The sequence below is a fragment of the Falco naumanni genome, chromosome 1, assembly GCF_017639655.2.
Source record: "Falco naumanni isolate bFalNau1 chromosome 1, bFalNau1.pat, whole genome shotgun sequence".
In the NCBI taxonomy this organism is placed as follows: domain Eukaryota; kingdom Metazoa; phylum Chordata; class Aves; order Falconiformes; family Falconidae; genus Falco; species Falco naumanni.
Genome location: NC_054054.1, coordinates 11,634,773 through 11,652,821, shown reverse-complemented (window position 1 = coordinate 11,652,821; position 18,049 = coordinate 11,634,773). Strand labels below are relative to the sequence as shown.

Sequence of the window (18,049 nt, the reverse complement as noted above, 5' to 3'; positions counted from 1 at the left end):
CAAGAAAGGGGAAGTGGCAGGTGGTGAAAACAGAAGTCCCAGGATTCTCCTGTGGGCCACAGTCATTTGGAGGCTATAAATTCTTTTCCTGATTTTAAAAGCAGAGTGAAAAAAATCCCTTGTTTGTTATTCTCATGGGGAAATTTTGAGAAAATGACCAAAATTTCACATTAGAAAGATTTATGTACATTAAAATAAATATTTTTTTCTGTTTGTAGTTTACTAACCTCTAATGATTTTCACAGCAAGCAGTGATACCGCAAGCATAAGGTTATGATGAAAGTTGTGAAAACAGCAATAGAAGCAAATTACACATTAATAATGGGTATACCGAACCCAACAGACAAAGGAGGGTGGACTGTTTCCTTTTTGAAACAAATCACTTGATAACCATGTAAAAATAAAGTGATCAGTACTGTCAGTGTCTCTGCAGTTACCTGCTGAGATTAGTCAGTGATTATTCCATTGGATGAGATTCTGGATTAAACATAGTTAAATGGCATAGGCTTGGCCATGCATTTCTTTCTGCGCTGCTGTGCAGAAAATAAATATAACAGTTGTCTCCCTTTTTCTTTCAGGCAGCTTGTGTAGTAAGATAAATAAATTTACTGTGTTCCTGATTACTACTGCCAGCTGGTAGAGTTACTTTTGCAGTGGAGGTGGTTTATATTACAAGGTTCAGCATTTTCTTGATGGTTCATGACAGAGGTTGTCGTGCAGCCAACGCACATTTCTTTGAAAAACTGGATGAAAGAAGCTGCTTATGGACCTTCATTCTTGTCTCCTCCCAAGAGAATATGAAGCTGAATTTTTCTTCCTTTTAATTTAGTTTCTCTGTTTTTCACATGTAACGTGTACTGGGAGTAATAGTAGAGTTACCAGTTTCAGTGGACAAATGTTATTTTCTTCAAACTGAGGATACGACAAAATTACTTTGATCTATGAAAACTGTCTGAATGCTTTTTTTAAAAAAAATGTTATTGGATATATATTGAAAAAGTTCATGGCTGATAATCTGCTGAAGTGGTGCTTTTTACGTCTAGAAAACTCTACCTGAATAAGCAGGAGTTTAAGGTTCATTCAGAGAATTAATGCCTTAAACACAGCAAACAGGTATCTCTTGAAGGATATTACGTGCTCATTAAGGTCTGAAACATGGACAGACTCTCTGGTGTAAGGTAATTGAATGAAGAATATATGTATTATAAGAAATGAAATAACTACAGTGGAAAAAAGCCTGCTTATTTTATTCTGACACCCAAATTACCCCATTTTTGGAGCCATATCTGAGAGCAGAGTTGGCTGAAATTAAGTTCACTTGCAAAAGGGCATGAGAGAAAGACACTGCGCTAAAGCATTATTCTGGTGGTTTATAAGTATAGCGAGATCAATCTCTGTGTACTAACGTACCACTTCTTCCTAGCTACAGCTCAGATTGGCTTAGCCAATTTTGTACTTTGAGAGAGTTTTATTAAAAAAAGTGAAATATTACTTTTTTGAAGTTTTTCTGGGGAATTAGTTTGAAATATTTAAGCGCTACAAAGGTTTCTGACCTAAATGAACAGAGTAAGAGACCCAGGGGTCTCCTTTACCTTTGGCTTTTTTTTCCACCTGGAGAAAACTTAATGTAATAGTTACAATGTGCTATAATCTGCCTCTCAGAGGTCCCATTCAGAAATTTATCTTCCTCATCTTTGGCATTTAAATCTGACCACTACTTCCTGAGGAATTTAAAAGGGAAGTGCTGAGATGTTCGTAGTTTAAGTGCGCACAGATGCCAAATTGCTTTGTGAATGACATTCAGCAATGTTAATGGAAAAAAAAAAGTTCCTACAATAGAAATTAGTGAGGATCAAGATTTGTTGGTTATTTTTTTTCTTTTTTCATATGTATCCTTAAGATTGTTGAAAAATATATCTTGGAAAACTTCCCTCTAAACTGAAAGCAAGGAATTTAAAGAGCACAGTGTGGTTTGTTGCTGGGTTTTTTTGTTTTTGTTTGGTTTTTTTTTTTTTTTTTTTTTTTTTAGTATGAGTGGATGGTCTAAAACAAAAGAAAAAATTTCAAGCAAAAATGGAGAAAACATCTTTTTTTCTCCAGAGTTGAAGGTTGTCTGAAAAGGGCTTATGCAAATCTGTGGTGGAGATGTGCTCTGGCAGTTAAAATAGTGATAATTCAGGTGCAACTTTTGTATCAAGAAATCTCAGAACCGCAACTGTAGTCAGCTCTTGGTGGCCTTGCAGGTGGGTGGCGTTTGTTGGGGAGCCCAGTCTGCCAGGCCTTGAAGGACTGTCTGGTTATGGCATTGAGCTGGTATACAGCAGTTAATGATGTCACCAGAAATGACTTCTCTTGTGAAAAACAAAAATGTTCCTAGAAAAGAAAGGTGGATAATACTGTCTTAGTATTAACCACAGACCTCTGATCTCACTTTTTTCCCCCACTAGAAAAAAAAACCCAAAACCCCCACAACTTTGTATTTTTTCTTTCCCTTAACTTTCAGTTGAGAGTGCACCCAGGGAACACATCAGGTTATCATGGAAAGGCTTCAACATGAAGTAGTATGCAACTAATTGATTAAACTATTAAAACCTGGGCAAAATTGTGAGATCTGTTAGTTACAATGTTTGTTTCTCTGATTTTCTTGCTGTACTCAGCCAACCTACTGTGTGTGAACAGCAGCTGTAGGACTGGGCCAGACCGTGATGCCATTAATGTTTTGGAGATGTAGCTGAAGGTGAAAGCTGGCCAGCTGATGGGATGAGGCTGCACAGTGTCCAAAAGCAGCGGTGCTGCGCTCTGCCTCGGTAGGGGTGTCACTCCGAAGGCTGCCTTTCAGTGTGATTCACCCAAAGCATTTCTATTTTATTCCTGTCCGCGATGGCTTTGGATGCTAACCCAAAGGTGTTTTTCTGACTGAACAGGTTTTGTTGATATACACACTGGGGACAGAAGAGAATGCAGAGATAAGCATGCAACAACTGAATTGTGTAAATGAACAGTTGTGACCCTGAGTCATTCCAATGGTTCCATGATTTAATACTCTTTGCTTTGAGTGAGATTTACTACGCAGTCTGCATCCTCAGAGTCTGTAGCACAGAATTTCATTGTGCTAGATGCATCTGTTAAATGACTTTCAGCTTCTTTAATGCATTATTCCAAAAGAGGGGAAATATATAGAAGGGGGGCAGGGGGGAGGGGAGGAAAAAAAAAGGTTTTATTGTAGGATAGAAAGAAAGGAGGATTAAAAAAATGGAAAGAAAGAAACTGGCATTTGCTAGTTGGCTGTTCATGTTAATCCTCTTTAATACACACGTGACTTCAGCTGGAAAACCTCTCGCATTTTTCAATCTGTTGTGGAGCAGTGAGCTTAGTGACAATCATAAGAACCTTTAAAAATCTCTAAGCAGTTTCTAGCCCTTCTCAGTGTCACTCTCTGACTCTGTAGGCTGGCAGACTGGCGCTGCTCAGAGACCGAGGACCAAATGATAAATACTAACCCTGCTTCTATGTATTTCAAATAGTCTGTTTTACCATTACTAGAGGTTCAAAATGGCATGTCAGAAATTGATGGGTGAATGTTAATGCCATTTTTTTAAAAGAGGCAAACAGAATTTTTAGTTGCAAAGCGGAATTTAGTAATTTGTAACACGTGTCATAAAAAACATATCCTGGAATTCCCTGATTTCTGTTGTTGAGATATTTTAGAGGAGTTACTGCAAGTCCTGAAAGGACAAAGTAGAGCATAATTATGAAGGCTTTCCCTCTTGAATGACCGTAGAGGTAATAATTTAAAAAAAAAAAAAAAAAAAAAAAAAAGATGTAGCACAATAGATCATTTTGTCTCTTGTGTTGTTAGAGTTGGAGTAGGTTCATACATCGTCATTTGCAGTACTTATCCAGATTAATTTTACATGTCTCGAGGAGCTGGATTTTACTACTGTATATGCCCAGAGCTACAGACACAGGGTTATTTCAGTTGTCTTTTCTTTACTGGGAGGTGTCTTAAATGGATTATTAGGAGATACAGGCTGACAGAACACTTTCACAAATAATTATGGCTCATATGGCCTGACAGTATGGAGAAACTGTATAACAATGGTTTTAGACCTTATAATAAAACTCTTACCTTTGACAATTGACAAGAAAGACCAAAAAACTAGAAAAGAAAGAAAATGATCATGCTTGGGTTCCCCCCCCCCCCCCCCCCCCCCAGCATTAATTTGTGTATAATATCTAAACGTAAGACTAAAAAGAACAGCTGACTGCCTGAAATGATACTGTATGCTGAGCCTGAGTGGAATTTACTTTTATCTCTTTGGTGGTATTATACTGTCTTTATTTTGCCTCAGTTTTTAACACAGCAATACTGATGAACTTTACTGATGATTTCTTTCATACTGTAAGAAATGAGATATCAAACTGTCTGGTGACACCAAACAACTCATTTAGCTCTTCACAGATCTTAGAAGCTATGAGACCTTGGATTTTGCTGTGTATGAATGCTTTAGTTAGATTGGTTGCCAGTAAACTTTGTGAACCTATAGAAACTGAATGAATGGTTTGATGAATGTATCTGAAAAGAGCTATTTTGCACGATGATTGGGGGATGAGATGTCATGAATACGTACGAGGATGTATTTTGTAATACCAAGGTATTATCCTTAAATCAAATTTTGATTAATTGGTGCTGACAGATTCTTCTTCCTACTTGATTTTCAGGTCCTAGCTAGTATTAAGGAGTGCAATTGCAACATTAATACTGTATTTTATAAATACAATTGTCCGTTGTGGTTTCATGCACAACTTTGTTAATTCAGAAGGTCATCTGTAAAATTCACATGTGCATGTAATTTTAAAAGAAATTTATATTTTCCTTGTAGAATGATGCAGTGAGAGTGATTAAAAAGTATCCTGGAAAGTAAGACATCGTAAACAGGGGGAAAGCCTTTTGGGAATGTGACCCTGAGAAATCTGGGAACCTAGTCCACAAACCAGCTGCCACTAAAGTTCTAATGGCAGGTAGTAAAACTCAGTGCGAATGCTGAATTTTATTTGAAATGATTTTTTTAAAAATGAAGTAACAGTGAAACAGTGTATGACTGCACTTAGCTGCACCTTCCACCAGGTGATATTTGAAAAATAAAACTTATGAAGAGACAATATATGAATGGAAGCAGCCAGGCAGGCTGGGGGAGTGGCCATCAATTTATGCACACAACTGCATTTTCAACATAATTAGCTGTCTAATTGAGCATTATAATTTAACTGACACATTTAAACATGTAATTTATTTGAACGCACACTGCTTGTAATCTGTTTATAATGTTTTGCTCTTCAGGATGGTGTCAGACTCTAGAAGATGAAAATATCCTCTGATGAACAGAAAAAGAATCAAAGAGAATATAGTGAGGAGCCCTCAATGCAAATAAATTTCTGTAGTTTCAAATCAGAAGAGGAGTACAAAAGCAGAAAAGCCATGCAGATAAAGTTAAGTACTAAGCATGGCTGCAAGGAGCATCTTAATTTTAAATACCAGAGATGATGTACGGCACTTCATATTATCAGGTTATTGAGCAAAGCTGACTAGTTTAGCTGGCAGCTAGGTAGGAAGGAGAATTTGGTAACTGAGAGGTTTAAACTGCACATCTGTCATGTCTGGAGGAAAAAAGCATCCCTTTCTCAACGTGACAGATAGTGCCAGTAGGTCAATGTTCATGCAGGGCCAGATTCTGAATCTGAAGTTGATGGGCTACACTACAAGGGGATCACTGAAATAGAGGTTTCTTTTTACTTCTGCACTGATCATGCCAGCATGGTGCTGGTGTCTGCCTGCCATTTTGGTCGCTGTTCCGGTCTTGCAGTCCTTACAGAAATGCCTCGGGTGTGGTTGGCTTTTTTCATATCTGAGCAGGAACAAGGGCATATAATCCCCAGGCCCTGTTAAAATACACACAGAGAGTAGCCTGTCAACTGGTTGCAGAGGAAGGAGCCAAAAGTCCCTTCATTTATGCTTGCGTACTCTCTGGTGTGCTAAAATGTTCCCTCTCTGGGTGACAGCTAAGCACCTGGACATTTATTTTCAAAGACAAAACAAACCAATGCATATTTATGTATATTTAGTTTTGTTCCCAGCTTGATTTTTTTTTTCTCTTTTTTTCTTTTTTTTTTTTTTTTTCTGGTTTGTGTTTTTTGTGTGTGGTGATTTTTTTTTTGGTTGGTTTTTTGTTTTTGTTTGTTTGTTTGGTTTTTTTTTTTTACTTTCAGATTTTATTTGCTGAACAAAATAGTTGCAGGTTTCCTTTTAACCCAGTAAACTTTTGTACTGTTACACCTCACTATATATTTTGTGGTGTTGAGTTTTGAATCTGCTGCTTCAATCACAGAAACTGCCAACAGACATATGAAAATCCAGAATATGGAGGCTGAAGCACTTCTGCTTTTTAGCTTTAGAATTACTTTTGCATACTCTGACAACTGCCCTTATAAACTGAGTCACTGATAGCTATAGTTATGGAATGCAAGAAAATGAATGCAAAATTTTACTGCCAAAATAAAGAAGAAAACAACGTTTCAAACCAGAGGTTGGCCCGATTCCTGGCTTTTCTCCCCACCTTGCTCTCTGCCCTCCCAAGTCAGTAATTATCAGAAGTGGAAGTAAATGCAAGGCCATGCGAGGGGAAATAAAAATGTATGGTCTTTTACCCCGGGGAGTTGCAGCTTTCTTTTTGACAAGACGTACTGTGATTTCATGTAATTTGAGTTTATTATGCTCAGTGTAGCATAAGACGTGATGGAAGAAGTTCTGCCCCTGGTGAATGTGAGGTGAGGAGCTCTAGCTTCAGTCTTTAGCCTAAGTGATTGAAAGCTGTATTTGTATTTTTTGTTTAAATGAAAAGAAAACGTGCTAAGCAGATGATACATTGGACTGTTTGGAGTGGGAAGGTTACTTCATTTTCACATTGAATAAGAGAATTCACTTATTAGGAGATTCTGAAGCTTATAGAGGTGGATTTTGTAAATCTGGATAGGTAGTGCTGGCGTCAGATAAGCTTACGCGATAAAATTAAAACAGGGTTTGTAAAAAGCTCTCCCAGTTCTTGGAGAGACTTGTCTGTCACTGTGACTCCACTGTGGTGGTGCATAGGTACCCGAACACGTGGCTGCCTGTGCATCCCGTGCAGAAGATGAGAAAGGGAACTTTTCCAGGAAAACTGGACTTTGTATCCTTTTTGTGGAGATGAAGGGAGAGTTAGAAAGATGGACAGTGGCTAGGTGCATCGTTTCTCATTTCCAGTTGTCTGACAGAGTAGTTGTCAGGAGGTTGAATTTCTATTTTGTCGCCCAGTGTGTTCAGAATAGCTTTGGTCAGGAGATGCAACATTAGAAATGTAATGCGAAATACATTCTATAAAATAAAATTCTTTACTACTTTGACCTTTCAGTCCTTCGCACTCTGCTTCATGGTGACATCCTTCATTCTGTGAAGATTAGCAAGGCTGTCCATATGAAGAGGTGAGACCGTCAAAAACCTCTCTACTCTGGCTACAGGATCTGTCGGCACTTTTTGGTATTTTGACTGTTAGTGCCTCTTCTATTCTTCCTTGATGATGAAGGAGCAATGAAGCGTTTCTCATTTGGAAGGGGAGAATCAGTGGAATTACTTCCAAATTACTTGTAATAGCTCCTATTTTAACAATATTGCTCATTCTTGCTGTGTTGCCTAGAGTAAACCCAGAAACTCCTGTCTTTGCATCTTGAGCCAGGTTGACTCTGCACTGGAGGGAAGCAGATATGGTAGCCCCCAGACCAGCCTCAGAAGTGATACCAGTGCCAAAAGGCAATCTGGTAACTTCTGTGTCCTCCCTGGGGTTGCTGCCTGGTTGTGCACTGGCGTGGACACACAAGGCTGGCTCAGCTGGCTGGTCAAGTCCTCCTCCAATGTGCAAGGCTGGCATAACCCAAGGGGCAGGCAGGACCATAAAAATCTCTGGATTAAACTGCTTTGCTTGCTGCAGGTGTGCCTGAGCTATCTGGGATAACAGTGTGTACCTAGATCAAAGAGTGAATTCTACCTTTTTCATGGAGATGCACTGAGATTTGAGCACTTATTGTCCCCTGGAAAGAGGCATGGAAAAATAAGAGGAAGTTCTGAACAGCTCCTACTTCAACTCAGAATTTAAAGAGTGTGCTTTAAGTGGGAGAAAAGGTGAGAAATAAAGATGAAAAATGGAAATAAAGCAACAGCAAATGGCAAGATATCCCTCAGGTACCAACCTCATTACTGTCATGTCTGAGGAGGTGCCTTCAAATCTATGTTGTTTTCAGAAAACTGAACTGGGATATTTTCCCTAGTTTCCCTGAAAGGGTTTAATAAATTGAAGTTAATTAATTATTAATAAAAGATATACTCAGACGATTAGCGTGATCTCTCTGCTTAGACTATACTGCTGTCCAAATAAACATGTCTTCCAATTTTTTGTTTAAATTAAGAATAAGTAAAAGCCTGCGTTGTGTAACTGGAATAGAAATTGATATGGGAGCAGCTCAGGTTTGCCCTGACTTAAACTTCTGTGGTACTCTGACCTCGCCGGTAAGCGTTCACATGATTTACAGTGCCGCATCTTTCTGCACGCCCTCTTCGAGCCTTCTGTATGCAGAAGGAGTGCCTTTTACAGGGAGGTATTGTGCTACTGGAAAGTGACCACAGTTAACTTGGTGTGCTGTTTTTACTCAGGTACAATTCTTTGACTCATAAAGCTGATGGGGTACCCTGTAGTGGAGCTCTCTCTATATACTCGGGATTGTATACTTAAGGGGAAGGTCCCTTCTGTGTGTGACAGGTTATGCAGTGGGCAGGATTTGTTTTTGCTACAGAGACAGCTGGCTGTATACATTTTCTACTCTGTGTATTGGCTCTAATTTCAGCAGCATGTGTTAGAGAGAAGAGTGGGAGTCTTTCATCCCAGTGAACTTCTCTGCCACCCTGCCTACAGTGAGGGGCCTGGACCCTCTGGAAAAGTGTGAGTAATACTGATTATATCGATTTATTTTAAGGCAGGAGTCCTCAAAGTGTGCTTTTAGAGAGACCTCTCAACTCTCCTCCTTGAAGTGCAAGCAAGATACTAACAAAGAATAAACCACTGTAGTTAGGGTCCATTTTGTTGTAAAAGAGTTTATGATAAAAGTGGACGCATTTGGTAGAAGGGTATTCTCTCTTAATCTTTGGATTAGATTAAACGTGGGAGGAAGGAAAAAGGCTAGAATTGGTGCATTATACACAGAGGGGTTGAGCTGTTGGCTGTTTGTAAGCTTATCTGTGAAGCATGAATTTGAAATGTCCTTAGAAATCCATGCCACTACTTTCTTATTGTCCCAGAGACTTAAATTCTGAGGCTCTGGATAGCCTGTACCTCCCTGCAAATGTCATGAGGGGGAAGAGGGCAGATTTCCGATGTGGTAGCTGTGCTGTACACAATTTTAAAGTCTAGAGTAGACAAGACAGAGATACCCTCATCGTGCCCATGCACTGCATGTGTCTGCTGTACCTTGGCTTCATATTCTTCTTACTAAAAGTCACAAAACATGATAAAATTACTACACTTGAATAGACAGCGTCTCTGAAGAATATATTGTGAATGTGGAAAGGAGGAATTTCACTTTCAAAGAAAAAACAGAGGCACAATCTCAGCACTAAGATGCTCTTCTCAGTTGAAGTGTGGGTATAATAAATATATGGAGCTGCACTAGCACAAACTGCTGAAGCACCTTGGCGATGCTCCAAATGAGTGCCTATTCTGACGGAGTTTTTAATACCTCAAGAAGACATAGTATGCACATTTAGATGCCAATAAAACGATACCCTGTGGGATCCATAGGCTGCATTTCAATGCTAAATTATGACAGTCTGGATGATTGACCACCAATCACCAGTGAAGTATTTCTGCACATACGTGCTTTTCTGCTTTTTCTGCAGTTTAATCCCTTCTTGTGGTAAACTCTGTCACCGCTTCAACCTTTAACTGAGATGTTTCTGTCCATCTCTTTCAATGCATGTGTTGGGCTGTTGCTGCTGACGCTAAAGAAGCCCTAACGACCTGGCAGTTTGTTGACTGGAGCCTGACCTTACTGCATTCATGACCTGCAAGAGGCCACAGCCAAGACTACGAAACTGCATTACACAAATGTAGCTTTAACAAAAGCTACCTTAGTGTAATGTAGTTACAAAAAGCTACATTAAATAAACCAAAAGAGAAATCCATAGATGCAACTATTGCTCATCTGGTAATTGAAAGAAGAACGGGAACTAAAAATCCCTTTACAGTTTTTCTTGGGTAAGAGTATAGTTTTCTGCTTCAGGAAAAAAAACAAATAACTTTGAATGTATGCTCCATCTAGTCTAAGTTGTATGCAACAGGAGGGGAATGAGCTTGCTAAACCTGACAGAAAAGAAGGGTGATGTTCTGTTAAGGGTGAGAATAAGGAACTGGAATTCAGATATGACAAGTGATCTGAAAGATTTCCCCATAGAGTGGTCAGTAAAGTAAAACTTTAAGTTCTTGAAATTTCCCTTTCCAAAATTTTGGTTAGATGATTTTTGGTGACAGAATTCAGTGGCTGAATCTGTCACACCTGTGAATTAGGGTAAGTATCATTAACCTTTTTAAAAAAAAGAAAGGTTTGATTCATGGTGGTAAAACATGGTTGACACAAAGTACAGCCAGCACCTGGCTGAATAGAAGAGTAAGGCCAATGTCCCAGGGTCCTGTTTCTTGTATACATGATACTGTATAAGTTATATGGAAATTAAAGAGTAATTAAATAGCCAAGCCTAAATTTGATAATCTAGGCAGCTGTTGTATGGATTCTTCACATTATAAGCTTTCTATCTAGTGTGAAGAGTATTCATCAGGAAAATGGAGAAATAAGCTAGGGAAAAAAACCACATTCCGGGTGCTAATTCTGTCTTTATCTTGATTTTTTTTAGAAATACTGATTTTTTTCAGAAGTGCTGATAAATTCTGTTCACATGCCCAGCCTAGCCTGAGACTGCTCAGGTAAAATCCTGGCTCCCTGAAGCAGACAGCAATCTTGCCATTGTGCCAGGTATCTGGCACATGCAGCTTTGACAGAAATTTACCCCGAGGTCTTGTTTTCTTGAAAGCCATGGGGTATCTCAGTGTTTGCATCCAAAAGCTGAGGAACAATAACAGTGACTGAAAATTGTGTCATCCTTCTGATGAGAAACACACAGAAAACTGAAGAATAATATTTATGTACAGCATTGCTTAGGTTATAGCTGCATATATCTTGAATATGAAAAATGAGACAGTATAAAACACAATCATGTTTTCAGATACACAGGGCTTCGGTAAGAATTGGCTTTCTCTCATGTGGAGTTTTCTTGCTTGGTACCAGGCATTAATGATTCTTGTCTGCTAAAAAAAAAAAAAAAAAAAAAAAATTAAAAAAATATTATAAAAATGTCAAACCACTCAGCTGAAATCATCATGCCTTTTAAAATAAAGCTGTAATAGTGAGAAAAATAGAAGGGATTTCTGAAATCCCTTTTTTTTCTTTTTTTCAGCTGAAAATTGACTGGCACCTATCAGCAAACTGGAGATGAGGAAACTTTCCGAAGTATTTGCCTTCTAAACTGCTGTCATTGTCTGTGGTCTTCTTGGAACCAGATTTCTGTTGGTTGACTGCATAGGCATTTTGTTGGAAGGTTTTTACTGAAAATATGAGAGATAACATTTGAATTGCTTTTGGATTTCTTATAGGATTTTGTCTCATTTTTAAAGCCTCTAAGATGGATGTGTATTTCATTCCTTCTCGTTTTTTGTTTTTCTTCTAAATATCTTCTTTGTATTTGGCACAAAGTGGAATGCGAAATAATTAAGCAAGTAATTTGTGAGTCTCTGACTACAAAATAACACTCCCCCAACATTCTTAGTAATTCCATTTTTAACTAAAGCTTTGACCTGTAGTACAGACAACAACAAATTGTTTTAGATTTGTCAGAGTTCTCAGTTTGCATTATAACTTAAAAACGTATCCCTATCTACTGAGATTTTTCTATACTTCACAATGATCCTATTCTCATTTAATTCACAATGACACCTTAGTTCTTAAATTGCTTACAGATTATTCCCCCCCCCCGCCCCCCAACGCTAGTTAAACTATTTCTTAACAGTACAAAAGGAGCCGAAAATTCCCAGTCAAAACTTTCCAGTGCTAGATTATCTATATGAAATAAATACATTTAAGTATTTTGTTCTCCTTTGACATTTGACACCAGACTGCTGCCTTCCTACTGGGCTACTTTCCGAGGCTCACAAACAACTCTGCGTTATACAGAGGCGACAGCTTAATTTTCTAAACAATTTTTCATGCCATGCCACCCACACAAAAGAGTCTGGGGCTTTCCTCGCCTCTTCAGTCTTTATATGCTTCCTTTTTATTCCCACGTCTCCAGTCAGTGTGGCAGTGTGTGGCCTGGAGGCTTGGCTTCTGACTCTGGATTTGTTTGATGCCATAAGCTGATATACAAATGCCTGGAGGGATTGTCAAGGTATGCTCGCTACACGTAGAAATTAAGGAGGTTTTGTGGGCTTGGGAAGTTGAAACTCAAGTCCAGGCTTGAGTTTTCGATCCTTGACTTTGCTGTGCATGTATTGTAGTGTTCCCATAAAGGGGAATGCTGTGTGTGTGTGTTCATAGCATTCTTCAGGGGAAATGTCAAAACTGTAGCTGCTTTGGAGATACAACTGTGTCCAGATATTTGGCCCCAGCTCTACAAGTGTGGAAAAGCAGGGGCGCTCCTGTACCAGGCGTGTTCAGCCTGTATCATTATTGTGTATATATGTGTGTGTGTGTATGTACGTGATACCTGTAGTATCATTATTCCCCATGATGCTCGAGTTTTTAATTTGCTGGAGTAGTGCAGTGCAGCAGGCAGAAATGTTATGAAGGTTGTGTTAGACACACACCATGAAAGGTCCCAGCAGCGCAGCCAGTCCTGGTGGCCAGAGCCCACCCATGGCAGCGGGCAACCAGCATGGGGAGCTGATGCCTTCGGCCAGTGCTTTAGCCCTTTGCAGGGTGTAGGTGTCGGAGGACAGGCAGTGGATAGGTAGTCCAGGGCTGATGGTGAAATGCAAAAGGAAACCATTTCACAGTGACAATGTCGGTTTTGCTCTAAGATGTTTGTTCCGGAGAAAACATCTATGAATTGGGGGGAAAAAACCCAACCACACATCCAGAGAGAAATAATAAAAGGCTGTGCACAGTGCCAGCTACTATTAGAGGCTGAGGGTTTATTTTCAGAGCATCATTTTTAGAAATATTGCTTCAAATAATTTCATCGGAGTAAAGAAAATTGCACCTTATACCTTTTTGTTCTGTCTTCAGAGTGGGTTTTTATGGAAGAACAGGGCTGTTCTGAGTGTTGGACAGGTTAAGCCCTGCGCTTTCAGAAGAGCTCTCTGAAAAGACAGGGAGCATTGTGTGTTGCGGTTGCATAGTGATACCGCAGTCCTTGCTCTGTGATGAATAATTCAAATGAAAGTGGTTGGTGGGCTACAGGTAATCAGAACAGATTTTGTGAGTATGCTGTGTAATGGGGGAAGCAGGCAGTGATGCGCCTTTTCCTGCTTCATGCTCTCCTTGGGACTGGGCTTAGGTGATGGAGAATTCTTGTGAAATTTCCGAATATAACAAATATTCCCCTAACATCAAACAAGTATTCCTTATGCTGGGTAGAAGTGATAACTGGAGGTAAGCTTGAACTCAAAGGAGAAAAAGTGCTCCTATTTTTTTGTTTATTCTTAGTGGATAGCATTGAGAAACAGCGTATACAACAGTACTCATGGGAAAGGCTACAAATAGCGTGCTCACTAGCAAGCTGTGAGTATTTAGGAAAAGAGTTTTCTGCATCCAGCTTTCCTTAGTTCCCACCTTAGAAATTTCACATGGTCCTAAGCTTTGCGTGCATGTTATCCCTATACCACAGAAAAAGCAAGCACCCTTTTCACTGTGTGGGAGTATTAATAACTGTGTCCAAGGGGCAAACATGTGTCCTTCTGGCTAGTGGTCAAATGAAATTTGAAAGCTATTCTACTGTCCAGTGTTTTTACTGAACAGCTGATGCAGACAACTAGATTGCTGGGAGCTGCCTCAGGATTGTCTGGGAGGTTTACTGGGCTTCTGGTTTGATCTTGGAACCATCTTCATGTGTAAATAAAGGATAAGCATTAGTTAAGAGTGATTACCTTAAAGTATTAGATGTCTTAAGATGTCATGTGCTTCTTCATTAAATAGCCTTTGAAAATTAAAATAAAGGTCATCAGCCCAACCCAGTTCTGTGGTTAATGCTTTTTCCTGGGCTGATTCATCTAGTTGGTTACTTCATTTATAATCTTATTGGGGGGGGGGGGGGGGGGGGGGGCAGCCTATGAAATGTACATCAGGGGAAAACAATTCTGCATAGCACACCACCTACTCGTGGCTTTGCACGTAACCGATGCTGTGAAAATCGGTTTGGTTTGGACTCTATGGCGACCAGAGGAGGTCCTGCCCGCGGGCGGTCTGTGCAGTCGCCTATGGCATGAGCTGGAGGAGCACTCGCTTCCCCGAGATGTTGGGCACATGATGCAGTGACAACAGGAGCATGAACTGTAGGGAGAGGTGAGGGATCAGCTGCTACACACATCAGCAGAGGGAGGGGTAGGATGTGTTCAGAAAATAGGCAAGCACTACCTGCGTTTAGTCAAAAGCTGCAATCACTTCAGTTTTACCTGTGTGCATTTAAACCAGATAAGATTTTTTTATGCCTTCTTTTATCTCAGTGCAAATTATTACAGGTGAGTTATAACTGCAAACACGAGGCTTTAAAAACACTGAAGTTTTACAACTGCCATGTGTTGATGATACTCCAGGATCTCCTCTTTCTCACATAAATTTGAAAGCATGGTAGTGCTCAGAGCTCAGTGCCTGCTTGTGAAATGATCAAATGCTTTAACTGCTATTTTTTTTCCCCCCTCAATCCTAGGTCCTAATTAAGCAGTAGCTGTAAGAGCAGTAACTGCAGTAATAATTTCTCTTTGCACTGATCTAATCTGAAGCCACGAGCAGCTGCAATAGTTATGCTGTGAAGGATTTTTCCCCTTTGGTGTACATTGCACAGGCTGTCCCTTGATTAAGTTACAAGTGCTTGAGGGCTATTGATTTTTGCTGTTTTATTCAAATGCTCCTCTTCTTAACAGTTTAATTTCTCAGGTTTGAATTGAAACGATCAGATCACGAAACAAAAGTATTTATGCATCTGATTACCTGTTTATCTGGTCAGTGAAGCTCTAGGATAACACAAAAAGCCCTTTCTGATTCCTGAGCCACCGGAGATCTTGTGCTCTGGGGTGTTGTCCGCCCTCTGCCAGATCACACATGCGAGGTGGCTGTAAATGTTAGTAGTATTTCTTAAGAGGAAGTGTTGTGGCGTTGCTTACCGACATCCTAGAAACACACTGCGTGTATGAACATTACTGTACTGTGGAAGTAACCCCAGGTTTTCATTAGGCTGGTTTGGGTGTGTTGCTAGGCAACTCGGCGTAACGAGGGGGTTGTATGTATTCTTTAGGTAGGGACAGGTCCCTATAGAGATTTCCAGGTAAGTAACGTAGATGGGAGAGAGGCTGATCAAGTGCGACACAAGCTAAGCCCTGCAAACTTAACTTTTGTTAAGAAGAGTTTTTCAAGACAGAAATTGGATTAGACCCAGGGATGACGTATCCTGTTTGATTTCTTTTCCCCTTGCACTCTGACGAGCTTTGTGTTTAGACAGGCTTTTGTTTCTGGCTCCTTTTAGTTGCTTTAAAAAAAAAAAAAAATTGGGAGTGTGTCTCGGGGTACTGAGGGTGATGTGCTCAGCTTGATTGGCTGGGTTTGCTTGCGAGTGCTTTGTTCTTCCCACTACCCCCAGGTCAGTTGTGCAACATGCCACTACTGTTTAAAAAGAAAAAAAGAAAGGGAAAAAAAAAAAAAAAAAGAAATGCTGAGTAATGCCAGAGGTTTCTCAAATGGCTGATGCAAACCTGGAGAATTTGCATCATCATTCAGCTGGAGTAACTTGGTATGACAAGAGCTTAAATACAAGTCCACGCGGAAGCCGAGCTGGTTTCCAATGATAGGGCAGTACCAGCTCGCAGTGTGAAAGCGCAGGTGTTCCTGAGCAGTGCTCAGATCACAGAAAAGGCTCAAATACACTTTAGGAGCTTGCTACCTGTGTGTAGGAGCAGCTGGAAAGATAAGAGAGGGCAGAGGAGGAGGCTAAGTAGTTGGCTACACAGAGAGGAAAAAAAACAAAACAAACAACTACCACCCTTGAGTTTCTGCTGAAAACTTTTCTGCCTGCGCTTGCTGTCGGTGTGCTGGTGGCACTGTAGCATGGTTAGGAAAGCTGCTGTAACCACGGTCTCTAATGGGAGCTACTTGCAGGGGCAAGCTAATGGCAGGTTGCCCTCTATGGACAGCGAGCAGCCAGCCCAGGAGGGAAAAGTTGTGCTGAAGAAGAAAGTGACACTTTTGAGGGGGATATCCATCATAATTGGCACTATCATTGGAGCTGGCATCTTCATCTCTCCCAAAGGCATCCTGAAGAACACAGGCAGCGTGGGCATGTCCTTGACTGTCTGGACAGCTTGTGGTATCCTCTCCCTCTTCGGTAAGTCCCTGACAAGTTTCTAATTGGTGTAGAGGGGTGGCTGGTGGATTATTGCTGTTATTTGTCAGATTTTGCCATTGGATAGCAAGGCACGGCGTGGAGCCCAGGACCAATGGGGCTATGGAAGGGCTTTGCTGTCTGATAGGTTGTGTGGAGGGCGCAGAGGTATGCAGCCCCCGTCCCCCTGCTGCCTGCTCGGCAAAGATCGGAAGCATAAATTATTGTTTTATATGGCTCCCTAAGTAAATGTCCGGTTTTTGCCATACAATGTGCTGTACGTATAATGTTTTTCTTCTGCCTGTAAGAGTTTATGGTTTGCTTGTAAGGCCCCTGGCGGGTCTGGGGCGCTTCACTCAAACACCAGCAAAATGTTTAGGCAGCTTGATTTAGTTCCCAAGAGGCTAGAGCAAGGTCTGAGTGGAGCAATTCCCCCTGGACATAAACTGTATTGGCATGAACAGGAGCAAAATAATGACAGTAACACCCCCCCCCCTCCCCCCTCCCCCCCCCAGTCTTGTATGACTGCTCTTTACTGTGTTCCTTGTTCAAGATGTTGCTTTGAAAGGCTGCGCTGCAAAACACAGGGTGATGGAAACAGGTCTGTAATGCAAGTTTTATTGCTGGCCCGCCTGTTGTTACAGTTTTTACTAATTTCATGTATTTTTGAAGTGTTAACTTCTGAAGAATGCCAGTTTATTTGTTCCGTACACAAAGCCCCCATTCAGAGTGGCAAACCCCACCCTGGCCTCTGTGGGACAGAGGGTTCATTGACCTACTTAATGAACTAATCTCAAAGAAGCTGAAGAACTAACATGAATATTGGCTTTATTTAAAACAGAAACAAGTTGTTTTCTGGCAGGAAGTGAAGAGGACAAACACGGACTAACACGTGTCTGCTTAATAGGTGGAACATGCAAATGACACCCAGTGTAAATTGGCTCTGAGCTTAAAAGGAGCACGGGCTGTTTCCAGGCTGAGCCCACCCAAGCCCAACAGACCGTGCAAGCAAGTTAGGACCCGCGTTGGCCAAATGTTAAATGCATTGGTACAATGTGCAGCATGATCTGTTGTACAGACAAGGAAGTCCTGCCTGTAACCAAAATTCCCCTGCAAAGAAAGACCTCAGATACAATTTGTAACCCTGTCAGAAGACCCTGGTCTCTAGATGTAGTCAAAACCGAATTCGCTTAAGCATTGCATTTTTAGCTTTAACTTTAATAGTAGTAGTTTTCTAGCTGTGAAGTAATGTCTATACCAAAAAAAAAAAAAAAAATTTAAAAAATATCTTTTTTATCAGACAGCTTTGCTAGGTCATTTTCCAGATCTCAG

General features: G+C 40.4%; 1 protein-coding gene and 1 long non-coding RNA gene across 2 annotated transcripts in view; one reads left to right on the top strand and one right to left on the bottom strand.

Moving 5' to 3' along the window:
• LOC121099056 overlaps positions 1 to 18,049 on the bottom strand; it is a 284,189-nt gene that overhangs the window by 118,308 nt on the left and 147,832 nt on the right. The window lies entirely within an intron of this gene.
• SLC7A11 (solute carrier family 7 member 11) overlaps positions 15,624 to 18,049 on the top strand; it is a 62,009-nt gene continuing 59,583 nt past the window's right edge. Inside the window, exon 1 of the mRNA XM_040617604.1 lies at positions 15,624 to 16,720. Coding sequence (XP_040473538.1) covers positions 16,444 to 16,720 — 277 coding nt within the window. The 5' untranslated portion in view covers positions 15,624 to 16,443. The remainder of the gene's footprint in view (positions 16,721 to 18,049) is intronic.